Source organism: Urocitellus parryii, chromosome 13 (genome assembly GCF_045843805.1).
Source record: "Urocitellus parryii isolate mUroPar1 chromosome 13, mUroPar1.hap1, whole genome shotgun sequence".
Lineage (NCBI taxonomy): Eukaryota > Metazoa > Chordata > Mammalia > Rodentia > Sciuridae > Urocitellus > Urocitellus parryii.
Window position 1 is genome coordinate 48216169 of NC_135543.1, and position 27375 is coordinate 48243543.

General features: G+C 35.7%; 1 protein-coding gene and 1 pseudogene across 1 annotated transcript in view; both read right to left on the reverse strand.

The window, feature by feature from the left end:
* Mib1 (MIB E3 ubiquitin protein ligase 1) overlaps window positions 1–27375 on the reverse strand; it is a 138030-nt gene that overhangs the window by 84086 nt on the left and 26569 nt on the right. Inside the window, exons 3-6 of the mRNA XM_026388089.2 lie at window positions 25795–25924; window positions 10806–10910; window positions 8098–8164; window positions 5668–5872 (exon numbers count right to left, since the gene is read on the reverse strand). Coding sequence (XP_026243874.1) covers window positions 5668–5872; window positions 8098–8164; window positions 10806–10910; window positions 25795–25924 — 507 coding nt within the window. The remainder of the gene's footprint in view (window positions 1–5667; window positions 5873–8097; window positions 8165–10805; window positions 10911–25794; window positions 25925–27375) is intronic.
* Window positions 1693–4545, reverse strand: LOC113182211 (ATP synthase peripheral stalk subunit OSCP, mitochondrial pseudogene; annotated as a pseudogene).

Here is a 27375-nt window from a genome sequence, read left to right on the forward strand (position 1 = left end):
ACAACATAAAAGTCTGTTAGTTACTAAGTTCCTGTAATCACACAAGTAAACTTTTTTTACTAAAGCAATCCCAAAGAGAAAATGCCTTCACATAGTTAAGAATGAAATAAACAAATGTTTATTTTGTCTTAACCACAGTGCTCTTCACCTCATTCTCAACACTCCAAAATGGTACTGATTCAACTTGCTCTCTCTGCCTGAAGTGTTTCCCTGTACTAGTGGAATCTAGTCCATCTTTTAAATTAGCTATAGTTGGGCTGGAGCTGTGGCTCAGTGGTAGAGCACTTGCCTAGCATGTGTGAGGCACTGGGTTTGATTCTCAGCACTACATATAAATAAATAAAGGTCCACTGACAATAAAAATAATATATTAAATTTTTTTAAAAAAATAAATTATCTATAGTATAGTTTTCTCTCTAAAGTTTTCTCTCTCTTCTTTTGTGCCATTAGGATACCCTGCTTACCTACCTATATTATTTGTATCATTTTATTATAGTTATTTCCAGTTTGTCTATTCGAACACTTCGAAGGGGAAAACCTTCAAAGCAGGAAACCATGTCTTAACTGTCTTTGTAATCCTACTAATCACAGGGTCTAATACAGAATAAGTACTCAATTTCGCTGAAAAAGGAACAAAATGATTATTTTTCTGGAACTCATATGCCAAATTACTGTTAATATTGTACTGTCCAAGAAAGAATTTTGAACAAGAATGAATTCTGCAACTAATACTAATTTGTGTAATATTTCCAAACAAGAGAATATTTAACACAAAAAGTATGAGTGAATACTAAATGGAACTTACATTGTGTCCTTAAGATTTTTCTTTCTTTTTAAAAACAATTAAGATATAATTCATATAGCAAACAATTCACTCATTTAAAGTGTCATGCAGTTATTTTTAGTATAAAAGTTGTACAACCATTACCACTATCAAATTTCATTTTCATCACCTCATAAAGATATCCCATAACTACTAGCAGTCACTCTGCAATTATCCTTCAACCAGCCCTTAAAAAACTAGTAATTTACTTTGTTTTTTTGGTTTTGCTTATTTTGGACATTTAATAGAAATAAAATCACACTATGTGAATTATTTTTCTAGCTGACTTCTTCCCCTAGCACATTTTCAATATTCATCTATATTGCAGTATTCCTGTATTTTATTCCAGTTTATGAACAAACAATATTCCATTGTACAGCTATATCACACTTTGTTTACCCATTCATCAGTTAATAAGCATCTGAGCTGTTTCTACTTTTATGAATAATAATTTAATGAAAAATAATTTAATGAGTAATAATTTTATGAATAATAATTCTATCAACAGTCATCTATAGATTTTTGTGTGTACATGTTTATAGTTCTTTTGGATACATATGAGAATAGAACTTCCGGCTTATACAATAATCCTATATTCAAATTTTGAGAAAGTAACAAACTCTCTTCTAAAGTGATTCCATCATTTTACAATACCACCAGCCATATATGATGGTTCCATTTTCTCTATACCCTCAGTAACATTGTTTTTGTCAATTTTTTTTTTTTATTCTAGCCATCATAGTATACGAAGTGGTAACTCATTGTGGTTTTGTTGATTTTTTTTTTTAATACTCTCTTCAGGAAGAGAGTATTAAAACACTGTTGTTCCATGTTTACGAATTTTCACTGATGACAGGAAATTTATACTTTTAGATACTCTCCCACAAAGCGCAGATCAGCTCCTGAATCTTGATTTTTACAGACATATCAACATATTTCTCTCCAATATGGACAATCATCCCACTCATAAATGCTGGATCAATCTTAACCTCCAATTTCAATACTTGGCCTTGACTTAGGAAGCTCTTCAGGACTGTCTTTAACTCAGAAGGATTAGCTTCCACTAAAGGAGACATGGTGGTCACTGTAGAAGGTACTTCTCCACGGTGCACACTCATAATTGTAGAAAAGGCAGAAATGATGCCAAGGGTATTGTTTAGGAGACCATTTTCAGCAAGCAAGTTTACAGGTTAGATATAATGCGAAAAAAAAAAAAAAAACTTTTTTGCTGTCATGTCATTTAGACTTTTCATTTTGATGGAATGCTTACTATAAGGATTCAGAATAGAAGCAGCCACTTTGGGTTCCTTCAGGAGTTGTGCTACTCTCAACAACTGCTTTTCTACTTGTTTCAGTTAATTCTGTTTAGATGCAGCAGAATAAAAGCAATGGCATAGTGACCTTCAATGCCATGTATCTGAATAGGTGGCCTTCACAAGTTTGGTAAATGGTCTGACCACAGATGTACTGAAGCATTGTACCTGCTGAGAGAGCCAGGACGCTTCTGGGGCATCCTTCTTCTCCCAGGTGGCTGCAGATCAAACCCCCTCTTTGTGGTGTTGAGCTGTACTTCCCTAATAATATCCTAGTATGTGAAGCAGTATCTCACTGTGGTTTTCTATTTGTATTTCCCTAATAACAAGCATCTTTTCATGAGTACTCTGGACAGATCTATGTTCCTACATAATTAACATAGTAAAGCGTCACCCCTGATATAACTATTTGGAGAAAGGGCCATGAGGGAGGTAATAAAGGTTAAACGGATGAGGGAGGTAATAAAGGTTAAACGAAGTAATATGGGTAAGACCCTAATCTAATAGAACTGGTATCCTTATAAAATTAAGAGACACCAGAAATCTCTCTTTAATCACACAGAGAGGAAAGACCAATGAGGAGACAGTAAGAAGGTAGTCACCTACAAGCCAGGGACAAGAACTCACCAGAAACCAACCCTGAAAACACTCTTATCTCTTGACTTCTAGCCTCCAGAAGTTTAAGAAAATAAATCTCTGTTGATAAAGACACTAGTCTGAAGTATTTTTTTATGGTAGCCCTAGTCAACTAATACAATGAATTTACTGGTCATCTTCTATAGCTTCTTTGGAAAAAAATGGCTATTCAAATCCTTCCTCTGCCCACTTTTCAACTGGGTTGTCTTTTATTGTTGAATTTTTTTTTTAAGAGAGAGAGAGAGAGAGAGAGAGAATTTTAATATTTATTTAGTTTTCAGTGGACACAACATCTTTGTTTGTATGTGGTGCTGAGGATCGAACCTGGGCCGCACGCATGCCAGGCAAGCGCGCTATCGCTTGAGCCACATCCCCAGCCCCTATTGTTGAATTTTAAGAATTCTTTTTATATTCTATATACAAGCCCCTTAATAGTCATAATATATAAACATTTTCTCCCATTTCATGAGTTTTTACACTTTTTTTTTCCTAGTGCTGAGGATCATGCATGCTAGGCAAGCACTCTACCCCCGAGCTATATATCTCAACCGTTTTTTTATTTCTGATAGTCTCCTTTGAAACATCAAAGTTTTCAATTTTAAAGCCCAATATATCTACTTTTTCTTTGGTTGCTTCTGCTTTTTGGGTCATAGTTATAAAACTGTTGTCTAATCCAAAGTCATGAAGATTCACACCTATAATGGACTATAAAAGACTTTTATAGATTTAGCATTACACTAAGATATACAATCAAATTTATTGAAAAATAAAGTGATGGGGATCAAATCCAGGGTTTCATGCATGCCAGGAAGGTACCCTACCATTGAACTACGTCTCGAGCCCTCTATGATTAATTTTTACTTAATAACTTGTATACGGTATGTGGCCAGGGTCCAGTGTCATTCTTTCGCCACGCAGACATCCATTTGTTCTAGCACCATTTGTTGAAAAAAAATATTCTTTCCCCCACTGAACTCATTTAAAAAAATATTTATTTATTTTTTTAGTTGTAGTTGAACATAATACATTTATTTATTTATTTTTAATGTGGTGCTGAGGATCTTACCAGAGCCTCACATGTGAGAGATGAGCTCTCTACCTCTGAGCCACAACCACACACTGAATTATCTTAACACTGGCCCAAAATCAAGAGACCTGCTGGAGATGCAGCTCAATGGTACAGCACATGCCTCACCAGCATGAGGCCCTAAAGTTTGATCTCCAGTACCACCTAAAAAAAAAAGAAAAAAAAATCAACTAACTTAACTGCAAGGGTTTATTTCTGGATTCTCTATTCCATCAATCTGTATATTCAATATTTATCACTAACACACTATCTTAGATATGTTTTTAATTTTTAAAACTGGGACACATGAGATCTCCAACTTAGTTTTTTGGTTATTCTGATTTCCTTTAATTTTCTCATTAATTTGAGTATCCGTCTGTCAAATCTCTGCAAGAAAAAAAAGGCAACAGAATCTTGAGAGAGATTATTTTAAATTTGTATATTACTTATGGAAATACTACCATCAGTTGTGGCTTGAATTATTCCTCCTGCCCCCAAAATATATATTGAAATCCTAATCCTAGTAACTATTGATGTGACCTTATTTGTAAGTAGGGTCTTTTGCAGATGAAATCAAGTTAAGATGGAGTAATACTGGATTTGGCACATGTCCACACTCCCAAGAAACTCAACATCACCAAGAGGAAGAAGATCTGGTTTGTGTTTAGCTGCAAGCGCCTTCTGATTATCTTGATGAGCTCGCTCATGTTGACATGGTCGGGCACAAGGAACTTGGTTTTGTCCAGGCCAGGCAGCTGCTTCTCACCATTGTATCTTGGTGGGATGCTGCTCTCAAATGAGTTGCATGTCTTCTTCTCTTTGTTAGAAGGTGCGGCGCTGCTTAAAGGTCTTCTCCAACACCATGGTGCTGGAGGTCCCAGGCCCAGCAGCTGCTTATCAATATTTTTTTGTTGCTTCTTTTTTTTTTTTTTTTTTTTTTTTTTTTGTTACTGTAATTTCCTTAGTTTGTTGTTTTTGTTGTTTGGTTTTGTTGTACTGGGGATTGAACCCTGGGATGCTTGTTCCTGCTGAGCTACATCTCCAGCCCTTTTTAAGGTAAGGGCAACATTGCCAAAGTTGGTCTTTAATTTGTAATCCTCCCAACTCAGCCTTCAGCTCCCTGGGATTACTGGTATGTGCCATCACATCCAAATTCTTTAGATTTTTCTATAAACAAGATCTCATCACCTGTAAACAGTTTTACATCTTCCTGTCTCTAGCTTCATCCTTTTAGTTCTGTTCCTGTCTAACTGCTCTCATTAGAACCTCAAGTATAATGTTAAATATAAGAGGAAAAGCAGGGGGGGGGGGGTATTCAATAATAAAAACATATTAACTCAATAGTCATAGGCTGCAGGAGAATTAAATCCACATAGATGAAGCAGCACATAAAAAGGTGCAAAAGTGAGGAAATACATGCGACTTTACATTGCTGATAAGACAGTGCATGCGTCCATGTCTAAAACAAGGAAGAGCTGCACTAGCAAGAGATGACCCTAGAGGGCCAAAGGATTTGTGATGTTACTTCTCTCATTCATTGTAGATGATACAGTCCATTATGAACTGGGACCTGTTGCTGATATAATATATTCTACTCCTGAAGGAAAAATAAAAAATATATAGAATTTTATATCATAAATATGTAAATTCACATACTTTACACAGACCTCTTGCTTGTTTCTCTCTGCCTCACCAACATACTCTGCATTTTAATCTCCCACCTAAGAGCTAGTTGTTAACAAGTCTTTGACTACAGCACATTATTTGCTTTCTTCTTTTTCTGTACATACTAACTTTGTCATTATCAAAAATTGAGAAATATTACTAACCTATTGCCACTTGGATACTGTACTACAATGTCATGGTCTTCATCAATGCCACAAACAGTTCCAGTTGTAGTTAAAGTCTCAAACATTCCATCAGTCCATCCTCCATGACCATGTTGCAAAGACTGTACAATTTCTAGGTCAAGATCTATATTCACCAGGTCACCAATCTGCAATCCTCCAGGATTCCTGTTGCCATTCTGCTCACCTATAATTTCAGAGGTAATTTAAAAAAGAAAAGGGAAAAAGAAATTCAACACCATGCAACTGCATTTTGTATGTATGTGATTACTAATTCAATCTCTTGCTATAGCTCTATTCCAACTTTTTTTTTCTTTAATCATTTGGTAGTTTTTTTCTCTCTAGGAATCTGTCCATTTGAACTACTTTATCCATTTGTTGGCCAACATATTAGTCTTATTATTCCATAAAACAAAAGATTGTAAGGAAATAAGTATTTTATTTCTGATACAAAGTAACGGTACATATATATATATAGGATGTGTGATGATCAAATGAGGGTAATCAACATACACATCAACCTAAACATTTATCCTTTTTCTGTGGTAAGATGATTCAAAATTCTCTCTTCTAGCTATTTTGAAATATACAACAAATTATCAACTATAATCACCCTACTGTGCTACAGAACACTAGAACTTATTCCTAACTCTAATTTTATACCCATAGCCAACCTCCCTCACAACTGCATTACGTTTTTTTAGGGGGTGGGGAGTACCAGGGACTGAACTCAGGGGCACTTAACCACTGAGCAACATCCCCAGCCATATTTTATTTAAAGACAGGGTCTTGCTGAGTTGGTTAGTGCCTTGATTTTGCTGAGGCTGGCTTTGAACTCGCAATCCTCCTGCCTCAGCCTCCCAAGACACTGGAATTACAGGTGTAACTGTGCCCAGCCACAACTGCATTACTTTTAAACAAGAAAAACATCTAGATATTTTAGTTCTAGATTTCATCTAATCTTAAAATGTTTTAAAAATTCACTTTAAGTATGAGATTCTAGAACCGGGAGTTTTAAAAACAAAGAAAAAAAACAAACATCAGACTTCAAAAACTAATAATTTAGGAAAGGAAAGTAACTCCAAAGGCAGAGCACTTGCCTAGCATGCACAGTCCCAGCACCATAAAAATGAACAAACAAAAAATTGTAATGTGATGGCTTACTAATAGGTAAACGAGCAAGAGTAGACTCTATAAAGGGCTATATCACCTATATCAGAACACAACATTCTGGGTGTTGAAAATATTCACTTTTCTGCCTGGATGACTTATTGACTATCACTGCACCAAAGCAAAAGTACCCAGAAAATTAAAAAAAAAAAAAAAAAAAAAAACCTAGGTTTGTTTTTGTTTTTTTCCTCTGAAATGCTTAGTATTATTTTTTGAACAAGGAGATCTTGTGATTTTTGCCTAAAGAACATTTTTTTTTTTTTTTTTTTTACATTTCAAAACTCATTCCCTGGATTTTCAAAGTTCTCAAAGACATTTTGATCATAAAACACTACGCTTAAGGGAACCAAAATGTACATTGATTCTGCCTTTTTATTTTGAAGGCAAGAAAAAAGTTTCTGAAAATAAAAGAAATTAATGAGCTCATCAAAAATATAAGTATTTGTCTATTTTTCCCCTTTTTAAAAATGTAAGGTGTGCTACAAGAAAATGGCACCTTTTCCACAAAAAGGCAAGTCAATGGTTTGGAAAGAGGAAAATATAGTTCAAATGAGAAAGGAAAGCATTCAGAGACTAAATATTTAATAAGAAGAGAACTGTAAATGTCATTTCTGGTAACACTAAAGAATCTATAAAATGAAAAGTAGTTTGGGTTTTCAAATTTTAGTGACACATGACATTATATTTACTGTATTAATCTTGGAGCAACTCCTTTTTTTTTTTAGTTGTAGATGGACACAATACCTTTATTTTATTTATTTTTATTAGATGCTGAGAATTGAACCTAGTGCCTCACACATGTAAGGCAAGCATTCCACCACTGAGCTACAACCCCAGCCCATGGAGCAACTCTTAATATAAGACTTTTACAGAAACTGTGTAAGGAATTTATAATCACTAAATTCTATTCTATTCGTCAAATTCTATTCTCAACAGAGCACAAGATACAACATTGATGCAATCTAATGCAAAGATTTTCAATGATATAAATTTATAATTAAAAGCTAAAGTTTTCAAATATAAATTATGACATAAACAGAATATCAATTCTCAAGACATGACAACTTTTTCTGGGCCTACTGAAATCATTTAAAAAATGAACAAATGCTTTAAAACTAAAATAAAACTAAAGAAGTGTTTTTCTAAGTATCTGTAATGGAAATTAATTTTCTTAAAGTCTAATTTCTGATTTAATGAACTCTGAAAAATTATTTTGAAATCTTCTCTAATCTGCTAACTCACCTAGCACAGGGCAATGATCTCTGTAGAAAGAACCTCCTTTGGCATCTTGAACACACTTCAGATCAGACTAAGAAGGAAAAGAAAAAATAGAAAATCACCTATGAAAATATGTGATACCTGAAACAGACAAAATATGGCATACCTGAAACAGACAAAAATTTCAGTCCACAGGTACCACAGAAGAGTAGCTCTAGGTTCGTTAACAAGCACACTGAACACTGCTTTCAAAAACACCTATCAAAAATTATAAACTTGATCTTCAGATACTTTCAAGATACTTTATTAACTTTTAGCTTTCTAATTTTAAAGATCAAAGTGAAAACTGAATCATCAACACTGTATTTCAAAAATACACACTCAGATAAGAATTATTAACAAATACCTGGTATTTGAAATGTGCGTAACACGTTCAACTTTAAAGATATTTTTACCAAAAACAAACCAAAATTTGTATCTCATTTGACACTGCCAATTTCTTTTTTTTTTTTTTTTTTTTAAAGAGAGAGTGAGAGAGGAGAGAGAGAGAGAGAGAGAGAGAGAATTTTTTAATATTTATTTTTTAGTTCTCGGCGGACACAACATCTTTGTTGGTATGTGGTGCTGAGGATCGAACCCGGGCCGCACGCATGCCAGGCGAGCGCGCTACCGCTGAGCCACATCTCCAGCCCAACACTGCCAATTTCTTATGTAGTAAATAAGGAAAGTGAGGACAAGAAGTAGAAGCAATTAACTACATAGCAGTACAAAGTAGGAAAAGATGATACCAAATCCATTTCTTTGATTCCTTGTCTTCTTAATTTTCCTATTTACTTCAATGTTAATCCTTACTTCACCATAACTTGGTTAGCTGAATTAAGTTCCTTACCACTTACTTTTTTTTTTTAATTTTTTGTTGTTGTTGTTGTTGTTGTTGTTGTAGATGGGACAGAATGCCTTGATTTGTTTATTTTTATGTGGTACTGAGGATTGAACCCAGTGCTTCATGCATGCTAGGCAAGCGCTCTGCCACTGAGCTACAGCCCCAGCTCACCACTTATCTTTTATAAGAAAAAAATATTAAGCAATCTGAATGGGTATGCACCTGAGGTACAATAAAAAGTACACTGTGCATAAATAGATACAGCATAATAAATTCAATTATTATGTATAATTATAATGCAAATTTAATAAGTATAGAAAATGTGGACTTAGAAGAGCAATCCTGGGTGTTACTGTGAAAATTTAGAAGCAAATTTATGCCTAATAGTACTAGCATATAGAAAAGGTGGTAAGTATTTTATTCCATTAAAGAACGGAAGCTCCTTTATATATATATATATATATCACCCCCTACTGTGCCCCCCCCCACAAACACACACCACCCAACTCTCTTATAGCTTCTTTTACACCAGATCATTAAATGTCACTCAATCCTGGCTAAAGTGACATAGAGATATTTTAACACAGCAATTCCACTTCTAGGAATCTATCCTAAGGGAACATATGCAAAATGTTCAAAGAAGTATACAAGGATGTTTACTGACATCTTGCTAAAGCAATAGCAGGAGGAAGATACCCAAAAATAGAAATATCATTAAATAAATAATGGTATAATTTTTAAAGGAACTACTACTCAGTCCTCAACCAATACTACTTATTTAGTACCTGAGCACAAATAGCACAAAAGTTTTCATCTGAAGCTAATTAATAATCAGACTCCTACAAAAATTCACAGTTTAAAAACTGGGAGAAGCATAAAGATAATGAAAAACTAGAAATGGATGATATATTCAATATTATAACTTGGCAAATAAAGTATTTGTGTAAATTCACATAGCTGACTTTTATATACAAATAAAATATACTAAGGGAATAATGGATATTTTTCTCATTTCCTAATGAGAAATCCAAGGCAGTAAAAATAAAATTTAAAAAATAAAAAATAAATAGCCAAGTTGTAGCTCGGTGGTAACATGCCCCTGGGTTCAATCCCCACTACCAAAAAGAAAAGAGAAAAAAAAAAAACTATGAAAAATATTAAAATCCAGCATTAATTAAACACTTTAAAATTAAATATCTAAGTCAATGTATGAACAAAGGTCCATGAATTACAGAACTACAGGGCAATCCACTGAATAAATCTCCCTTATTCTCCTGAGCATTTAGGTAATTCTAGGTGTTTCTCAGTTGTTTTTAATTGTCAACTCTATACTTTCTAAAAATACAGGAAAAAATTCTTAAAAATAATTTCAACACTTACCGTAATTAATATTTTTATCAGCTACCAGATCACAGAATACAAATATACTATAAAACTTCATTCTAATACTGTTTTCCAGGTCTATGCCAAGGATTAGTTTTACAGATTATTTTAAATCATTTTTATATCAATCTCCAAAATGCAAGAAAAATATCTTTTTGATAAATTTTAGTAAATACCCATAAATTTACATTAAAAAGGGATCAATCTACATGATCAATATATAGTCAGGTACCCAAACTGAGGGCAAACATCATATTTACTATTCAATAGTTTAGACAAACACAGTAAAAATGCAAAGGTCTTGCAAATTTATTAAATTCTCACTTTACAGAATTCTTTCTTATTGTGTATTCATGAATCACCTGACCATATTACAACAGAAGGGAATGAGAAAGAAGCACAAGGACTACTATTTCCCTTCTTTCACTCTTCTAAATTTAATCTGTTGTGTAACTTTACTACTTACCATGCCCTCAAAGCCAACTCTGTAGAGGTTCTTAGCACCATTATCCCAGAGAACATACGCTGCACTATGTGGGCTTGATGCACTCCAGTCTTGGATTTCCGTTACCTAACCAAAGTTTTGGAGAAAAGAACTTTTTAAAAGGGGTGAAAAGACATTAATTCTTTTAGTTGTTATATTTAAATCTTGAAAATTGTTTCCCCTATCAACTGTGTAACATGATCATAAAAAATACTTATTTTCTAAATATGTCACTTCTATCAAGATAATTATTAAAAACATTTTTCCGTAATTAGAAGATAATTCCCTAACTGATGTAGAAATTTTAAGTCGGACGCTTAGTGATTATAGTAATAGATTATCAGAAAATAATCTAATAAAAAATTCAAGATTTTTACCTTCTTAAAAGGCTTCTATTAAGAACAGTATATTCCTCTTCTTTTATTTATTTATATATGATGCTGAGAACCAAACCCAAGGCCTCCCACATGCTAGGCAAGCTCTCTACCACTGAGTCACAACCTCAGCCCAAGAACAGTATATTCTTTTAAGCCAATTACTCAATATGAAAACTTAAATCTGACAAAACATCCAAACTGATTTATGATGAACCTGCTCTCTGGTTAGCTAAAAAACTGACAAGCACAAAGTTCTAAAAGAACCTCAGTAGCAATGTTAAAAAAGAACTTGAGCTGCTTTCTTCTGCAGCAGTATCCCTCATCTGACACAAATAAGCAGGCCAGCAAAAGTAAAACAGGGTCCCTACAATGGAAACCCAGACACCATCTACATGCTCCCCATCCAAACAAACTGATTCTTAAACTTACTTAATTAAAATACAAACACAAACACACAGGAGTTGCCATTACTTATGGCCCTAGAATCTAGTACACAAAAAATGATATACAGCAAGCACCAAACTTGGGCATTCTCAAGTATATCAGTCTACAGTAGGTGGCTGTTATGTATACACACAATTCAGGCTACTTTTCTCCATTTTGACATAAACAGCAACCTTGCCTAAACTTAAAAACAAACTATTAATTTTTTTCTACATGCTGGGAATCAAACCCAGGGCTTCTCACATGCTAGGCAAGCATCCAACCACTGAGTTACCATCCAAGGCATATTATTATTTTAAATAAAATATATAATGACCTTTCTTTGTTGCTTAGTACTAAAGATATAGTTTGGGCTAGGCACAGTGGCTGGCCATGCCTGTTAATCCCAGCAGTTGAGAATCACAAGTTCAAGGCCAGCTTGGGCAACTTAATGAAACCCAGTCTCAAAATAAAAAATAATAAGATCTGAGGATGTAGTATAGTGGTAGAGCACCCCTGAGTTCAATTACCAATACTACAAGAAAAGGAAAAAGGGAAAGGATGAAAAAGAAAAACAAAGTTATTTTGTAAACTAGGTATTTAATAATACTTTTGTAGAAATAAAATGTTTTATGTTTAAGATCTAATGAGTCATTTGAGAAACCCTTTAAATTGTTAGTGAAACCATTTATTCCTTTAAAGTTTAAAATATATTATAGATTATAAAAATGTAACATACGTAGGGACTAGGATGTAGTTCAGTGGTAGAGCAAATGCTTGAGGCCAAGGTTCAACACATGTGTAATGTAAACTTTAAAGAATAAAAACAAGAAATTGATACCCACACAATTATTACTCAGTCTAAGGGGGAGGGGGAACATGACCAGTACTTTTCTTTTTTTTTAGAATTTTTTTAAATTTTTAGTTATAAACACAATACCTTTATTTTGTTTATTTTTTTATGTGGTGCCAAGGATCCAAACCAGTGCCTCCCACATGCTAGGCAAGCATTCTACTACTGAGTCACAACCAGAGCCCTTACCAGTACTTTTCACATCTTCTTTGGACATTTCATCAATTGTATTCTCCTGCTTCCCAATATCCTTAGAGTCCATTTGCTTTGCTTCATGATTGTGCTTTATCATTTTGCTCAACTAACCATTATATAATCTTTCATAACAATGTTTCATGAAATATGTAATCTTTAGCAAAACAAAATTCCTTCTAATATACTCCGATTCTACTTCATTGTTTAAACAAAATGTACTTTCTTAAATAAGTATGAATTTTTTATAGAAGGTACAAAAATTATTTGACTACCTTAAAAAAAGACATTTTTTATTTTAATCAAATTCGCATTAAATTTCAAATTAGTTGGTGTATAAACAAGTTCGTTAGTCAATTCTGAATCATTAAATGAAATTCTTACATTAGTTAATAGATGATGTGACTTATTATTGACAGAAACAAAGCTGAAGGCATAAAAAAATTAGCTATTTTTTAACTTCCTATTCTGATCAAAAAATAATACAAAAAAGGCTGCTAAAATCATTTTAAGTTGCTGAGAAACTCTATAATAAGGATCAACATTACTACTATACCCATTAATAATACATAATCAGACTTTATATGCCCCCAATATGATGCAACAGAAAATACATAATATCATTGTGAGTGACACATGCCAAATAAAACTGAACCTGAATTTAGTTAAGCCTCTAGACCTAACAATTAATTTATAGGAAACACAAGGATTTAAAGATCATAATATAAATAATCAACCAATCAAATATAAAAAACCCTGTTTCTTAAAACAAATAAATATTAGGTTTTTTTTAAAGAAAAAGTGCTAACTGTTGGGTGTTGAGTGCATGGGAATTTGTTATATTATTATTTCTACTCTGGTAAAGTGTTTTAAAAAGAAAGAAATATGATCTTATGTATCTATATGATACACTTAATAGATATATATCAAGCCCGGCACCAGCCCAGCCCAGACGGGAGGAGGAAGCCTGGCTCCAACCCGACTGCTGGTCTGGAGGAAGCCCATCAACCCTTAAAACCCATCAAAGGAGGTGTGGCTACCAGCATGGTTCTGTGGCTGATCCAGGTACACTATTTCCAACTCCCCCACCCTTAGCTGCGACAATTCAAAATATTTCCCACAAGCTTTTGGGGTTGTAGCTATCAACGCAAAACAACAACTGTACAGGCACCTGCTTTCTACCTCAGAGACTAGAGTAGGGAAGATACAGGTGGAAACTCATGTCCTTTCACACTGGCTATACCCACCACCCTAAACACAGAGGCTCAAGCTAGGAACAGACAATGACACCTACTGGAAGCAAGGAAAACAGTGTTCTGAGAGACTTTTTTTTTCTCTGTTCTCTCTCTTCCACAACTTCAACACAAGTGAAACCAAGAACTGTGCATGAACAACCGAATTACCAAAGTAATATAATATAGAGGAATTGTATATACCCCACCTTCCCCCCATTTTTTTTCTTTATTTCTATCTTACTTTCCTTTTCCTTCTCTCTTATTTTTCTTTTCTTCCTTGTTATTTTTTTCTTTTCTTCATGCATATTCCCTCTATCCCACTTTCAATCTCCTAACTTTTGCTATCTATACATAGGGTAACTATCTAAATACAGATGGGAGGTTGAGTCTATATTCTTCCATAAATTACCAGTCTATTGCTTAGAGTTCCCCAAAGGTGCTAAGTTAGTTTAACCTCATACCCTCACTCCTTTCCCTCTAAGTATAACATCCTTCGTCTGAAATTAAGTTTTCTATATGTCACCAGATATGGTATTTATGAAACCAATAACTATATTCTTAAATAATAATTAAAACCAATATCTATAGACTTAGAATCTAACTATAAATGTATTAATAATGAAAACTTGTGCTTAGATGATGTACTGTTGATATTGGGAACTGTTAACATTGTCTTTCTCCGCAAAAGAGGGATTTTGGAGCTATACAAGAACAATACAAATATATAAGGGGAAAACCGTTAACACAACAGTTTCACAAAGCTAGAAAGAATCATGAGCAGTAGGAAAAGACAAGGAAAGAAAGGACCCCAAACAATACAGGTCAATTCAACATTAGATGAGGTAATATCTGCAGCTGATGGAATGTCAGACAAAGACTTCAGGATATACATGCTTCAGATGATCTGGAGTCTCAAGGAAGACATTATACAGCAAATTCAGACAATGAAAGATCACTTTGACAATCAATTACATAAACAAATCCAAGAAGCAAAAGATCAACTCTATAGGGAGATAGAGGATATAAAAAACAAACAAACAGAAATCCTGGAAATGCAGGAAACAATAAACCAAATTAAAAACTCAAATGAGACTATTACCAGCAGAGTACAACACTTAGAACTTCAGAGAACGAAGAAAAAGTTTTTCAATTGGAAAAGAACATAGACAGCTCAGCGTGAATGTTAAGAAATCATGAGCAGAACATCCAAGAATTATGGGATAACATAAAGAAACCAAACCTAAGAGTTACTGGGATACAAGAGGGTATAGAGGTCCAAACCAAGGGAATGAGCAATCTATTCAATGAAATAATACTAGAAAACCTCCCAGACTTAAAGAATGAAAAAGAAATCCAAATACTAGAAGCCTACAGGACATCGAATGTACAAAATCATAAGAGATCCACACCAAGACACATAATAATGAAGATGCCCAACATACAGAAAAAGGAGAGAATCTTAAAAGCCACAAGAGAGAGGAAGCAGATTACATTTAGGGGTAAACCAATCAGGATAACTGCTAATCTTTCAACACAGACTCTGAAAGCTAGAAGATCCTGGAACAACATACTTCAAATGCTGAAAGAAAATGGGTTCCAACCAAGAATCATGTATCCAACGAAATTAAGCTTCAGGATTGAAGATGAAATAAAAATCTTCCACAATAAACAAAAGTTAAAAGAATATGCAGCTAGAAAACCAGCTCTTCAAAACATCCTTGGCAAAACATTACAGGAAGAGGAAATGAAAAATAATAATGAAAACCAACAGCGGGAGGTAGTACAGTAAAGGAAAAACTAATCATAGAGGAAAACCAAATCATGTTAAGTGACATACATAATCAAATATGGCTGAAAATACAAACTATATCTCAATAGTAACCCTAAATGTTAATGGCTTAAATGCACCAATCAAAAGACATAGGCTAGTAGAATGGATTAAAAAAAAAGATCCAACAATATGCTGCCAACAGGAGACTCATCTGATAGGAAAAGACATACACAGACTGAAGGTGAAAGGTTGGGAAAAATCATACCATTCATATGGACCCCAGAAGCAAGCAGGGGTGTCCATACTTCTATCAAATAAAATAGACTTCAAGCCAAAGTTAATCAAAAGGGATAAACAAGGACACTACATACTGCTCAAGGGAACCATACACCAACAAGACTTGACGATCATTAATATATATGCTCCAAACAATGGTGCAGCTACGTTCATCAACGTAACTCTTCTCAAGTTCAAGAGTCAAATAGACCACAACACAATAATCATGGGAGATTTTAACACACCTCTCTCATCACTGGACAGATCTTCCAAACAAAAGTTGAATAAAGAAACCATAGAGCTCAATAATACAATTAACAACTTAAGACTTAATTGATATATACAGAATATACCACCCAACATCAAGCGGATACACTTTCTTCTCAGCAGCACATGGATCCTTCTCAAAAATAGACCATATATAATGTCACAGGGCAAATCTTAGCAATTACAAAAGAGTAGAGATACTACAATGCATTTTATCTGATCATAATGAAATGAAATTGGAAATCAATAATAAAATGAGAAAGAAAAAATCCTACATCACATGGAGATAAAACAATATGCTACTGAATGAACAAAGGGTTACAGAAGACATCAAAGAGGAAATTAAAAAATTCTTAGAGGTAAATGAAAACTCAGACACAACATATCAAAATCTCTGGGACACTATGAAAGCAGTACTAAGAGGAAAATTCATTTCATGGAATTCATTCCTTAAAAGAAGGAAAAGCCAACAAATAAATGACCTCACACTACACCTCAAAGCCTTAGAAAAGGCAAATACAGTAGAAGGCAAGAAATAATTAAAATCAGAGCTGAAATCAATGAAATCGAAACAAAAGAAACAATTGAAAAAATTGACAAAACTAAAAGTTGCTTCTTTGAAAAACTAAATAAGACTGATAGACCACTAGCCATCCTACCAAAGAGAAAAAGAGAGAGAACCCAAATTACTAGCTTACGGGATGAAAAAGGCAACATCACAACAGACAATTCAGAAATACAGAAGATAATTAGAAATTATTTTGAAACCCTATACTCTAATAAAATAGAAGATTGTGAAGGCATCAATAAATTCCTTAAGACATATGACCTACCCAGATTGAGTCAAGATGATATAAACAACCTAAACAGACCAATATCAAGTGAGGAAATAGAAGAAGCCATCAAAAGAGTACCAACCAAGAAAAGCCCAGGACCGGACGGATATACAGCAGAGTTTTACAAGAACTTTAAAGAAGAACTAATACCAATACTCTACAATCTATTTCAGGAGATAGAAAAAGAGGGAAAACTTCCAAATTCATTCTATGAGGACAATATCACCCTGATTCCCAAACCAGATAAAGACACCTCAAAAAAAGAAAACTACAGACAAATATCCCTAATGAATTTAGATGCAAAAATCCTCAATAAAATTCTGGCAAATCAGATACAAAAACATATCAAAAAGATCGTGCACCATGATCAAGTAGGATTCATCCCTGGGATGCAAGGCTGGTTCAATACACAGAAATCAATAAACGTTAGTCACCACATCAATAGACTTAAAGATAAGAACCATATGATCATATCGATAGATGCAGAAAAAGCATTCGACAAAGTACAGCATCCCTTTATGTTCAAAACACTAGAAAAACTAGGGATAACAGGAACTTACCTCAACATTGTAAAAGCTATATATTCTAAGCCTCAGGCTAGCATCATTCTGAATGGAGAAAAACTGAAGGCATTCCCTCTAAAATCTGGAACAAGACAGGGATGTCCTCTCTCACCACTTCTATTCAATATAGTTCTCGAAATACTGGCCAGAGCAATTAGACAGACAAAAGAAATTAAAGGCATTAAGATAGGAAAAGAAGAACTTAAATTATCACTATTTGCGGATGATATGATCTGCCGCAGTCTGGCTGGGCACAATTCAGGAGCCACTTGTCAAAAGAAACAAACTTTATTTTTAAAACTACAAACGCCAAACAAAACAGCTCCTCAGGAAAAACCCTCAGAGCCCAACTGCCACCACCGACTTCCCACGCCTCTCCCCACACAAACCACACCACCTCCCACAATCCTCCTGCTCTTGAGGCCGATTGGCTGGGTCGCGTGGGCGGAGCCAAAGAAGTCCCCCAATGAGCAGTTCCGTAGTCTGAAGGGCAGGGAAACAGCCCAATGAACATCACCGCAGAGGAGCCCATCAGCTAGATGTTGCTGGGGCTGCTGTGAGCCAATCATCAGCCGGCAGCTGGAAGTTTGCTGGCAGCTGGAAGTTTGCTGGGGCCCCTTTGGCTGTGGCTCTCAACAATGATCCTATACCTAGAAGACCCAAAAGGGTCTACAAAAAAACTATTAGAACTAATAAATGAATTCAGCAAAGTGGCAGGATATAAAATCAACACGCATAAATCAAAGGCATTCCTGTATATCAGCGACAAATCTGAAATGGAAATGAGGAAAACCACCTCATTCACAATATCCTAAAAAAAAAATAAAATACTTGGGAATCAACCTAACAAAAGAAGTGAAAGATTTATACAATGAAAACTACAGAACCCTAAAGAGAAATAGTAGAAGATCTTAGAAGATGGAAAAATATACCCTGTTCATGGATAGGCAGAACTAACATCATCAAAATGGCGGTATTACCAAAAGTTCTCTATAGGTTCAATGCAATGCCAATCAAAATCCCAACAGCATTTCTTGTAGAAATAGATAAAGCAATCATGAAATTCATATGGAAAACTAAAAGACCCAGAATAACAAAAGAAATTCTAAGCAGGAAGTGTGAATCAGGAGGTATAGCGACATCAGATTTCAAACTGTATTACAGAGCAATAGTAACAAAAACAGCATGGTACTGGTACCAAAACAGGCGGGTGGACCAATGGTACAGAATAGAGGACACAGAAACCAACCCACAAAACTACAACTTTCTTATATTTGATAAAGGGGCTAAATGCATGCAATGGAGGAAGGATAGCACCTTCAACAAATGGTGCTGGGAAAACTGGAAATCCATATGCAACAAAATGAAACTGAATCCCTTTCTCTCGCCATGCAGAAAAGTTAACTCAAAATGGATTAAAGAGCTTGATATCAAATCAGAGACTCTGCGTCTGATAGAAGAAAAAGTTGGCTCTGATCTACATATTGTGGGGTCGGGCTCCAAATTCCTTAATAGGACACCCATAGCACAAGAGTTAAAAACGAGAATCAACAAATGGGACTTACTCAAACTAAAAAGTTTTTTCTCAGCAAGAGAAAAAATAAGAGAGGTAAATAGGGAGCCTACATCCTGAGAACAAATCTTTACTCCTCACACTTCAGATAGAGCCCTAATATCCAGAGTATATAAAGAACTCAAAAAATTAAACAATAAGAAAACAAATAACCCAATCAACAAATGGGCCAAGGACCTGAACAGACACTTCTCAGAGGAGGACAATCAATCAATCAACAAGTACATGAAAAAATGCTCACCATCTCTAGCAGTCAGAGAAATGCAAATCAAAACCACCCTAAGATACCATCTCACTCCAGTAAGATTGGCAGCCATTCTGAAGTCAAACAACAATAAGTGCTGGCGAGGATGTGGGGAAAAGGGTACACTTGTACATTGCTGGTGGGACTGCAAATTGGTGTGGCCAATTTGGAAAGCAGTATGGAGATTCCTGGGAAAGCTGGGAATAGAACCACCGTTTGACCCAGCTATCGCCCTTCTGGGACTATTCCCTGAAGACCTTAAAAGAGCATACTATAGGGATACTGCTACATCAATGTTCATAGCAGCACAATTCACAATAGCTAGACTGTGGAACCAACCTAGATGCCCTTCAATAGATGAATGGATAAAAAAAATGTGTTATTTATACACAATGGAGTATTACTCAGCCCTAAAAAATGACAAAATCATGGATTTTGTAGGGAAATGGATGGCATTAGAGCAGATTATGCTAAGTGAAGCTAGCCAATCCCTAAAAAACAAATGCCAAATGTCTTCGTTGATATAAGGAGAGCAACTAAGAACAGAGCAGGGAGGAAGAGCATGAGAAAAAGATTAAACAGGGACAAGAGGTGGGAGGGAAAGGGAGAGAGAAGGGAAATTGCATGGAAATGGAAGGAGACCCTCATTGTTATACAAAATTACATATAAGAGGATGTGAGGGGAATGGGGAAAAAAAAGAGAGAAAAGAATTACAGTAGATGGGGTAGAGAGAGAAGATGGGAGGGGAGGGAAGGGGGGATAGTAGAGGATAGGAAAGGTAGCAGAATACAACAGTCACTAGTATGGCAATATGTGAAAACCTGGATGTGTAACTGATGTGATTCTGCAATCTGTATATGGGGTAAAAATGGGAGTTCATAACCCACCTGAATCAAATGTATGAAATATGATATGTCAAGAGCTTTGTAATGTTTTGAACAACCAATAAAAAAATAAAATAAATTTAAAAATTTTAAAAAAGATATATATATCCAAGAAGATCTACAAAACAGGGGCTGGAGTCATGACTCAGCGGTACAGTGCTTGCCTAGCACCTGTGAGGCACTGGGTTTAATCCTTAGCACTACATAAAAGTAAGTAAAATGAAGGCATTGTGTCCATCTACAACTAAAAAAGAAAAAATAATAAAAATAAAAGATTTATAATGGGCTGGGGTTGTGGCTCAGTGGTAGAGCACTCACCTAGCATGGGTGAGGCCCTTGGTTCAATCCTCATCGCCACGTACAAATAAATAAAATAAAGGTATTTAAGAAAAAAGACTTATAAAACAAAAATTGCCTTACAGTATTAACATGGGTAGTAATATTTAAGAACACCTTTAAGGGGCTGGGGATGTGGCTCAAGCGGTGGCGCGCTCGCCTGGCATGCGTGGGGCGCTGTGTTAGATCCTCATCACCACATAAAAATAAAATAAAGACGTTGTGTTCACCTAAAACTAAAAACATAAAAATAAAAAAAATTTTAAAAAACACCTTTAAAGAACAGTCAACAGAGGTTCGGGATTTAGGGCAGTAGCAGAATGTTTGACTTATATACATGAGGATCTAGATTCAATTTCTAGCACTGTAAAAACAAAAACACACAATTAATGTGAGGTATAGCAGGCAATAGGGATAAAACAATCAGCACTGAAGAGAAAGTGGGCTGTTAACAATTTTCATTCACACACACAGGCAAGAAAAGTCAAACCATAAAAATTAAAACTGGTCTTCAAACATATACCTAAATAATGATACCCAGAAGTGTTGGGAGCCATTCTCACACGTGATCGGGTGACTCCCGTTGAGGGTCTGAGGCACTTTGGCATAAGTCGAAGTTTTTCCCGGCCCTCTCCTGATGAGAGAGCCCATCCGTGTGGGGGTGTGCCTGACCACTGACCCCGGGGACCCAATCGCTGACCCTGACCTTGGAGTGCAGCCCCCCCTCAACCTTCATTGGATGGAATTCTCCCCTGAATCTCTGGTTCCCTAATAAAAGGCTACTCCCCGGCGTGCTCGCTCTCTCTCTCCTGCTAGCCCTGAGTAATCCTTGCTGCCCTGCTGGGCGGCTAGAGGAGCGAACCAGAGAGGGGAGCCGTCTCGGACCTAGCAACAGAATTAAGGTAATTGAGTCTTGTGTTTTTATTTCGATCTCGTCTAACTAACTTTATGCCTAGAACCTCATTAATGAAACCACTGCGCAGGCCGCATGGTAGACAGAAGATTTTTTTATTATATGAAGTTCCCACTCAGAGTCACATGTACAAGATGGTTTCACTTTATTTTGTTTTTAAAATGCAACAAGTGTTGAATCACAACAAACCAAAAATGTAATATTGATGACTCAAAAACCTCAAAAATGATTTACTTTTTATCCCCCCCCCCCAAAAGAGTGCCAACATAGCAAAACCCCAAAAAGTTTATGTGGTTTCAAATGTTCATAGTAACTGCCTTCAAAAGCCAATTAAAAAATTTTTTAAAAAAGATTTCCAAGTCCCTAACCACATAATTAAGTGTGGGGAAGAATACAAAGTCACTTTTCAGAAGGAAAAAAAAAAAAGCATTAAAAATTTACTTCTCAGGCAGTCTTTCCCAAAGAAGTTACTAGGATGTGTGCTCTACCAAAACAAAACAGCAAGCTAAATAATAAGATGATATAATAGGGGTATTAAAAAAAAAAAAAAAAAAGGGCTGGAGATGTGGCTCAAGCGCGCTCGCCTGGCATGTGTGAAGCCCGGGTTCAATCCTCAGCACCACATATAAAACAAAGATGTTGTGTCTGAAAAAAAAAAAAAAACCTAAAAAAATAAATATTAAAATTCTCTCTCTCTCTCTCTCCTCTCTTAAAACAAAAGCCCACAAGAGCCAAGTGCAATGGGGATAAGAAAAATAGTATAATGAAACAGACATTATTACTATACGTATGTATGTGATTCTACAATATGTATATTCAGAAAAGTGAGAAATTATATCCCATCTATGTATGATACATCAAAGTATATAAGTACATTCTACTGTCATGTATAACTAATTTAAAAAAAAAAAAAAAGAGCCAAATGCAATGGCACACATCTGTAATCCCAGCAGCTCTGGAGGCTGAGACAGGAGGATCACAAAGCCCGGCGCAGCAAAAGCAAGGTGCTAAGCAACTCATTGAGACCCTGTCTCTACATAAAAATACAAAATAGGGCTGTGGATGTGGCTCAGCAGTTGAGTGCCCCTGAGTTCAATCCATAGTACCCCCACCCCCTACCCCCTCCCACACACACACACAAAAAAAAAAACCATGAGATACAGGAAAAGGGATATCAAAGGGAGTGTCAAAGATGACTGCTCGGCACCAGGCATAAAGGTAACACATCCATCCAGATTGTAGCCATGTCCAGACAAATTGAAGGTTTTTACTATCAAGAGTCCCATGCCACCATACTATTTATTGACCTAAGAACATACTGCCCAAGTGAGCCTTATCCACATCTCAAGTGCACTTGGCTTATTTGGACTATATAATGACATTTCCACTTGCCACCATTCCCTAAGCAATGAAATCTCTCACCTACATCCCTCTCTGCTCTCCAGTGAATATTCTGCTTTAACCTACTCCTAAAACTCAGGAGGGCTATAGTATGGCTTAGGAAAAAAAAAATACATAGCAACCCATTTTCTTTGAAAATATTCCTGCCTGATGCCCAGCACCTAGCCCTTCTTTGCTGCCTGATGTTCTGACTATGTTGAGCACTATGTTCCCAGGATTTATGAATGACTTTGCTCACCGACAGCCCCAAAAGGACTCTCTTATAAATCTCTTATAACTCTCATGACACTGGGGCACAACAGGTTATGCAGACTATTCAGTTCATATTCTCCTGGGAGCCTACATCTAAAAGGAGTAGTCCTGCCCTGTCCTTACAACAGCTAGATTTATGCTTGCTACATCGTTTTTCAAAACTCACAATATAAATTATTGTAGGGTACAACAAAATGAAAAAGGGAAAAAAACACAAGAGAATGATGAACACAAATTAAGTATATTGGTTACCCTAGGAGAGGGGTGTTGTAAATGGGATAAGGCTTTTAAAGGTATTTATTCTACTTCTTAATCTGTATATTGAGGGCAAAAGTGTTCATTTTACCACTACTCCTTAAGTTTTCATGTACACTGATATATTCTTTGGTATACGTGATGCAGGACTGTTATAAATGTTATACAGGCTGTTCAGCACCAAGGTGCCTTGATGAGGAAGAGCACACATAGAGGCTCATGTCTAGCCAGAAATTGATTTGCTATGACCTATGCATTGGGGTAGGGTTGTTCCTGTCCCCACCCCAAAGGGTTGCCCTACCTCTACCACTGATTTACCAAGCATGTCCCCTTGGCAATCCAACCATCCAAAAGTCAAGACTTTTCCAAATTCACATTGCTCTATTTTCTTTTAAAAGCAATACTTCTCAAACTTGAGTATGTATACAAATTACCTAGGGATCTTGTTAAAATGCAAACCCTAGTTTAAAAAGTCTGGGAAAAAGATGAATTACAATTACCTATCATATTTCTAACAAGCTGTCAGGCAACACTCATGCTGCTATCTACATACCATACTACATTTACAAGAATTCAGATTGTTTTGTTCTCTCTCGGTCCAAACTAGAATATAAACTTAAGGCAGGTAGGAACATTGTCTGCTTATTACTGCAGCCCCGATGCCTGCAACAGAAACCTGTCCATAATAAGTATTCAATAGTTTCTTGAATTAAAAAGTGTTTCCTTTTTTATTTTAATAAAATACATGTCTGATGTCCAAGTATTAAAGAGACATATTATTTTAAATGAAAATAATAAAACTACTCTGAATTTAGAAAATTATATGAAAAAAATGTTTAAAAATCTGAAACTCAAAAGCATGTACAAAGCACCAAGTCTGTTCAAAAGAGGCTTCCAAATTCCTGCGAAGTTTCTCAGAAAGTTTTTAAAATCATTCTTCAATGCTATAGACAATTTTTTCAAAAAGGTAACAATGCAACTGATGTGGTTGACACGTAAGTCTCAAATGTGAAATGCTACTCATTTTAATACATCTAGCACAACACAGAACATACTCAATAATATTTGCTGACTAAATAGAACCAATGAATGAATATCAGACAAAGGAACATGAAATCCAAAATATATACAACCAACAACTCACTTACCCAAACATCCCTAGTATTCCACCCCAGCTGACCAGGCTATACAAAACTCCCTTCAAAATAACTGCCATGACTGACCCCAGGCAGCCCCCGCTCTGTGGCCCTGAAAGGAGTAACAGAAGCCAATAGAGGGGATAACCAAGTAGCTGCCTACTGTCTGGTATGTAGCTTAGTGGTAAAGTGCCTGCCTAGCATGGCGAGGCCTTCGATGCCTAGCCACTTTCTATTTTTTAAAGAAAAAAGGAGGAGCTGGGGCTGTAGATCAGTAGTAGAGCGCTTGCTTACCATGTGTTAGGCACTAGGTTCGATACTCAGCACCACATAAAAATAAATAAAGGTATTATGTCTATCTACAACTAAAAAATTTATTTTAAAAAAAAAAAGAAAGAAAAAGGAGCTGCCTATTGCCCCTAAGGAATAGGCCTTTGAGGGAATGGAATATAAAACACTTCTTTCTTTCTTTCCCTGTCTCTCCCTCCCTCCCTTCCTTTCTTTCATTTATTCATTCTCTCTTTCCCCTTCCACCTGTCCCTCTCTCTTTCCAGTACTAGGGATCAAATCCAGGGCCTCACACATGCTAGACAAACACTCTAGCATTAAGCTCCCCACCTTCAGCCCCTCAAATGAAGTTTTAACAATAGAAAGTCAAGAACATGAGATCCCCTTAGGGAGAATGGCCCAAAATGGAATGTTCAGAAAGGCATTCTGGGCAACAAAATAGGGATATGAACCCTCAAAGAAAAAGGTAAAACCTAGTTAGGCAGAATCCCAACAACTCAGAAAGCTGAAAGGGGAGGATTATACGTTATAGGCCAGCTTCAGCAACTTTGAAAGACCCTAAGCAACTTTGTGAGACCCTGTCTCAAAATAAAAAAATAAAAAAGGCTAAGAAGGTGGCATAGTGGTAAAGTATCTCTGGGTTCAATTCCCAGTACCAAAATAATAACAATAATATTAATAATAATAATAATAATAATGATAATAATAAACACTGGTCTGCTATAAAAAAATAGTAGAAATAAAAGGCAAAGCTATATAACAACCTTCTCAAGGAATACCAATACTTACAAAAGAGCAGGAACAATCTGTTCTCTTCCAGAAAAAAAAGAAATAATTTAAAAAGTTGTTACTGAATATTCTAGAAATGCATAACAAATTCAGAAAAATGCTGTACCTTTCCCCTACGCCCATTTCCTCCATCTTGATCTTCCCACTGCCAGTCCACTCCTCGTACCACTCTGGCACCTGCAAAGATTCCTCTGGCTGTAATCTTCTTAGATTTTCTACGAGACTCTAACAAAACCCTAAAAATAAAGGTATTTATTTAAATTTATATAAAAATGGGTAATAATTTATACATAAAAGGACTTACACAGGTATAAAGTGTATTATACTCCTTAAGATAAAGCTACATTATCCATTTTACAAATGTAGAAATGTGAATCTCTTTTTTTTTTTTTTTTTTTTTTTTAAAGAGAGGAGAGAGAGTGAGAGAGGGGGGAGAGAGAGAGAGAATTTTTAATATTTATTTTTTAGTTCTCGGCAGACACAACATCTTTGTTGGTATGTGGTGCTGAGGATCGAACCCGGGCCGCACGCATGCCAGGCGAGCGTGCTACCGCTTGAGCCACATCCCCAGCCCAGAAATGTGAATCTCAAAAAAGCTAAATAGCAGGGCACTGTAGCACACACCTATAATCCTGGCAATTCAGGAGGCTGAGGCAGCGAGCATGAGTTCAAAGCCAGCCTCAGCAAAAGCGAGGTGCTAAGTAACTCCATGAGACCCTGTCTCTAAATAAAATACAAAACAGGGGTGAGGATGTGTCTCAGTGACTGAGTGCCCCTGAGTTCAATCCCCGGTAGCCCCTCCCTCCCAAAAAGAAGCTAAATAATTTGCCCAAGTATACAAAAGTTAAAAAGGAAATGGAATCAAAATATGAATCCAGTATAATCACTTTAGAGTAACACTATACTCTTCACTGTTTTACAGGTGACAAATAAATTCCTCTATAGCAGCCATACAAATAAATAAGGGCCTAAGATAGGCAACACTACAATGACAAATGGTAAACAGTTCTTTGCCTCAGACTTCAGAAGACAACAGCTGGTGGTAGAACTTTGGTCAACTCGTCCATCTAAAGGGTACACATCTGCTTCAGTCATTGTTGCCAAGAACAAATATAAGCCTAGTGTTGACAGTCTTTTGGGTGTGTGTGTGTGTGTTTTAAGAATCCATAAAAGATTAGCAATAATTTAAAAATTTACAGTAATAATTTTAAAAAATTTTAGTATATGCCAGTAAAAAACATCTGTGACCTGGATTTGACCTATGCTAAACTGTCTCCAAAATGGTGTATACTTATAGAAAATTATGGACCTTGAAAAAATTTTGCACTACGTGGACCAGCTTGTTTCTCCAGCTTGTTTCTCCAATATCTCTTATTCTTCTATACCCTTCTCATTCATATACTCAGAAAAGTTTGGGGATTTTTTTTTTATTATTTTCTATTCATTTTTGGAGTATCTTTATTTTAATTATAAGCAAAAGACAAAAATAACTTGTTCAGAATTACTCAGTTAATAAAGGACAGAATCACAATTTGCACTGGGAAGATTTGACTGAAAAACTGATTTACTGCCAGGACCGGTGGCATATACCTATAATTCTAGCAACTCAGGAGGCTGAGGCAGAAGAATCGAAAGTTTCAAGTCAACCTCAGCAAATTAGTGAGACGCTAAGCAACTTAGACAGATC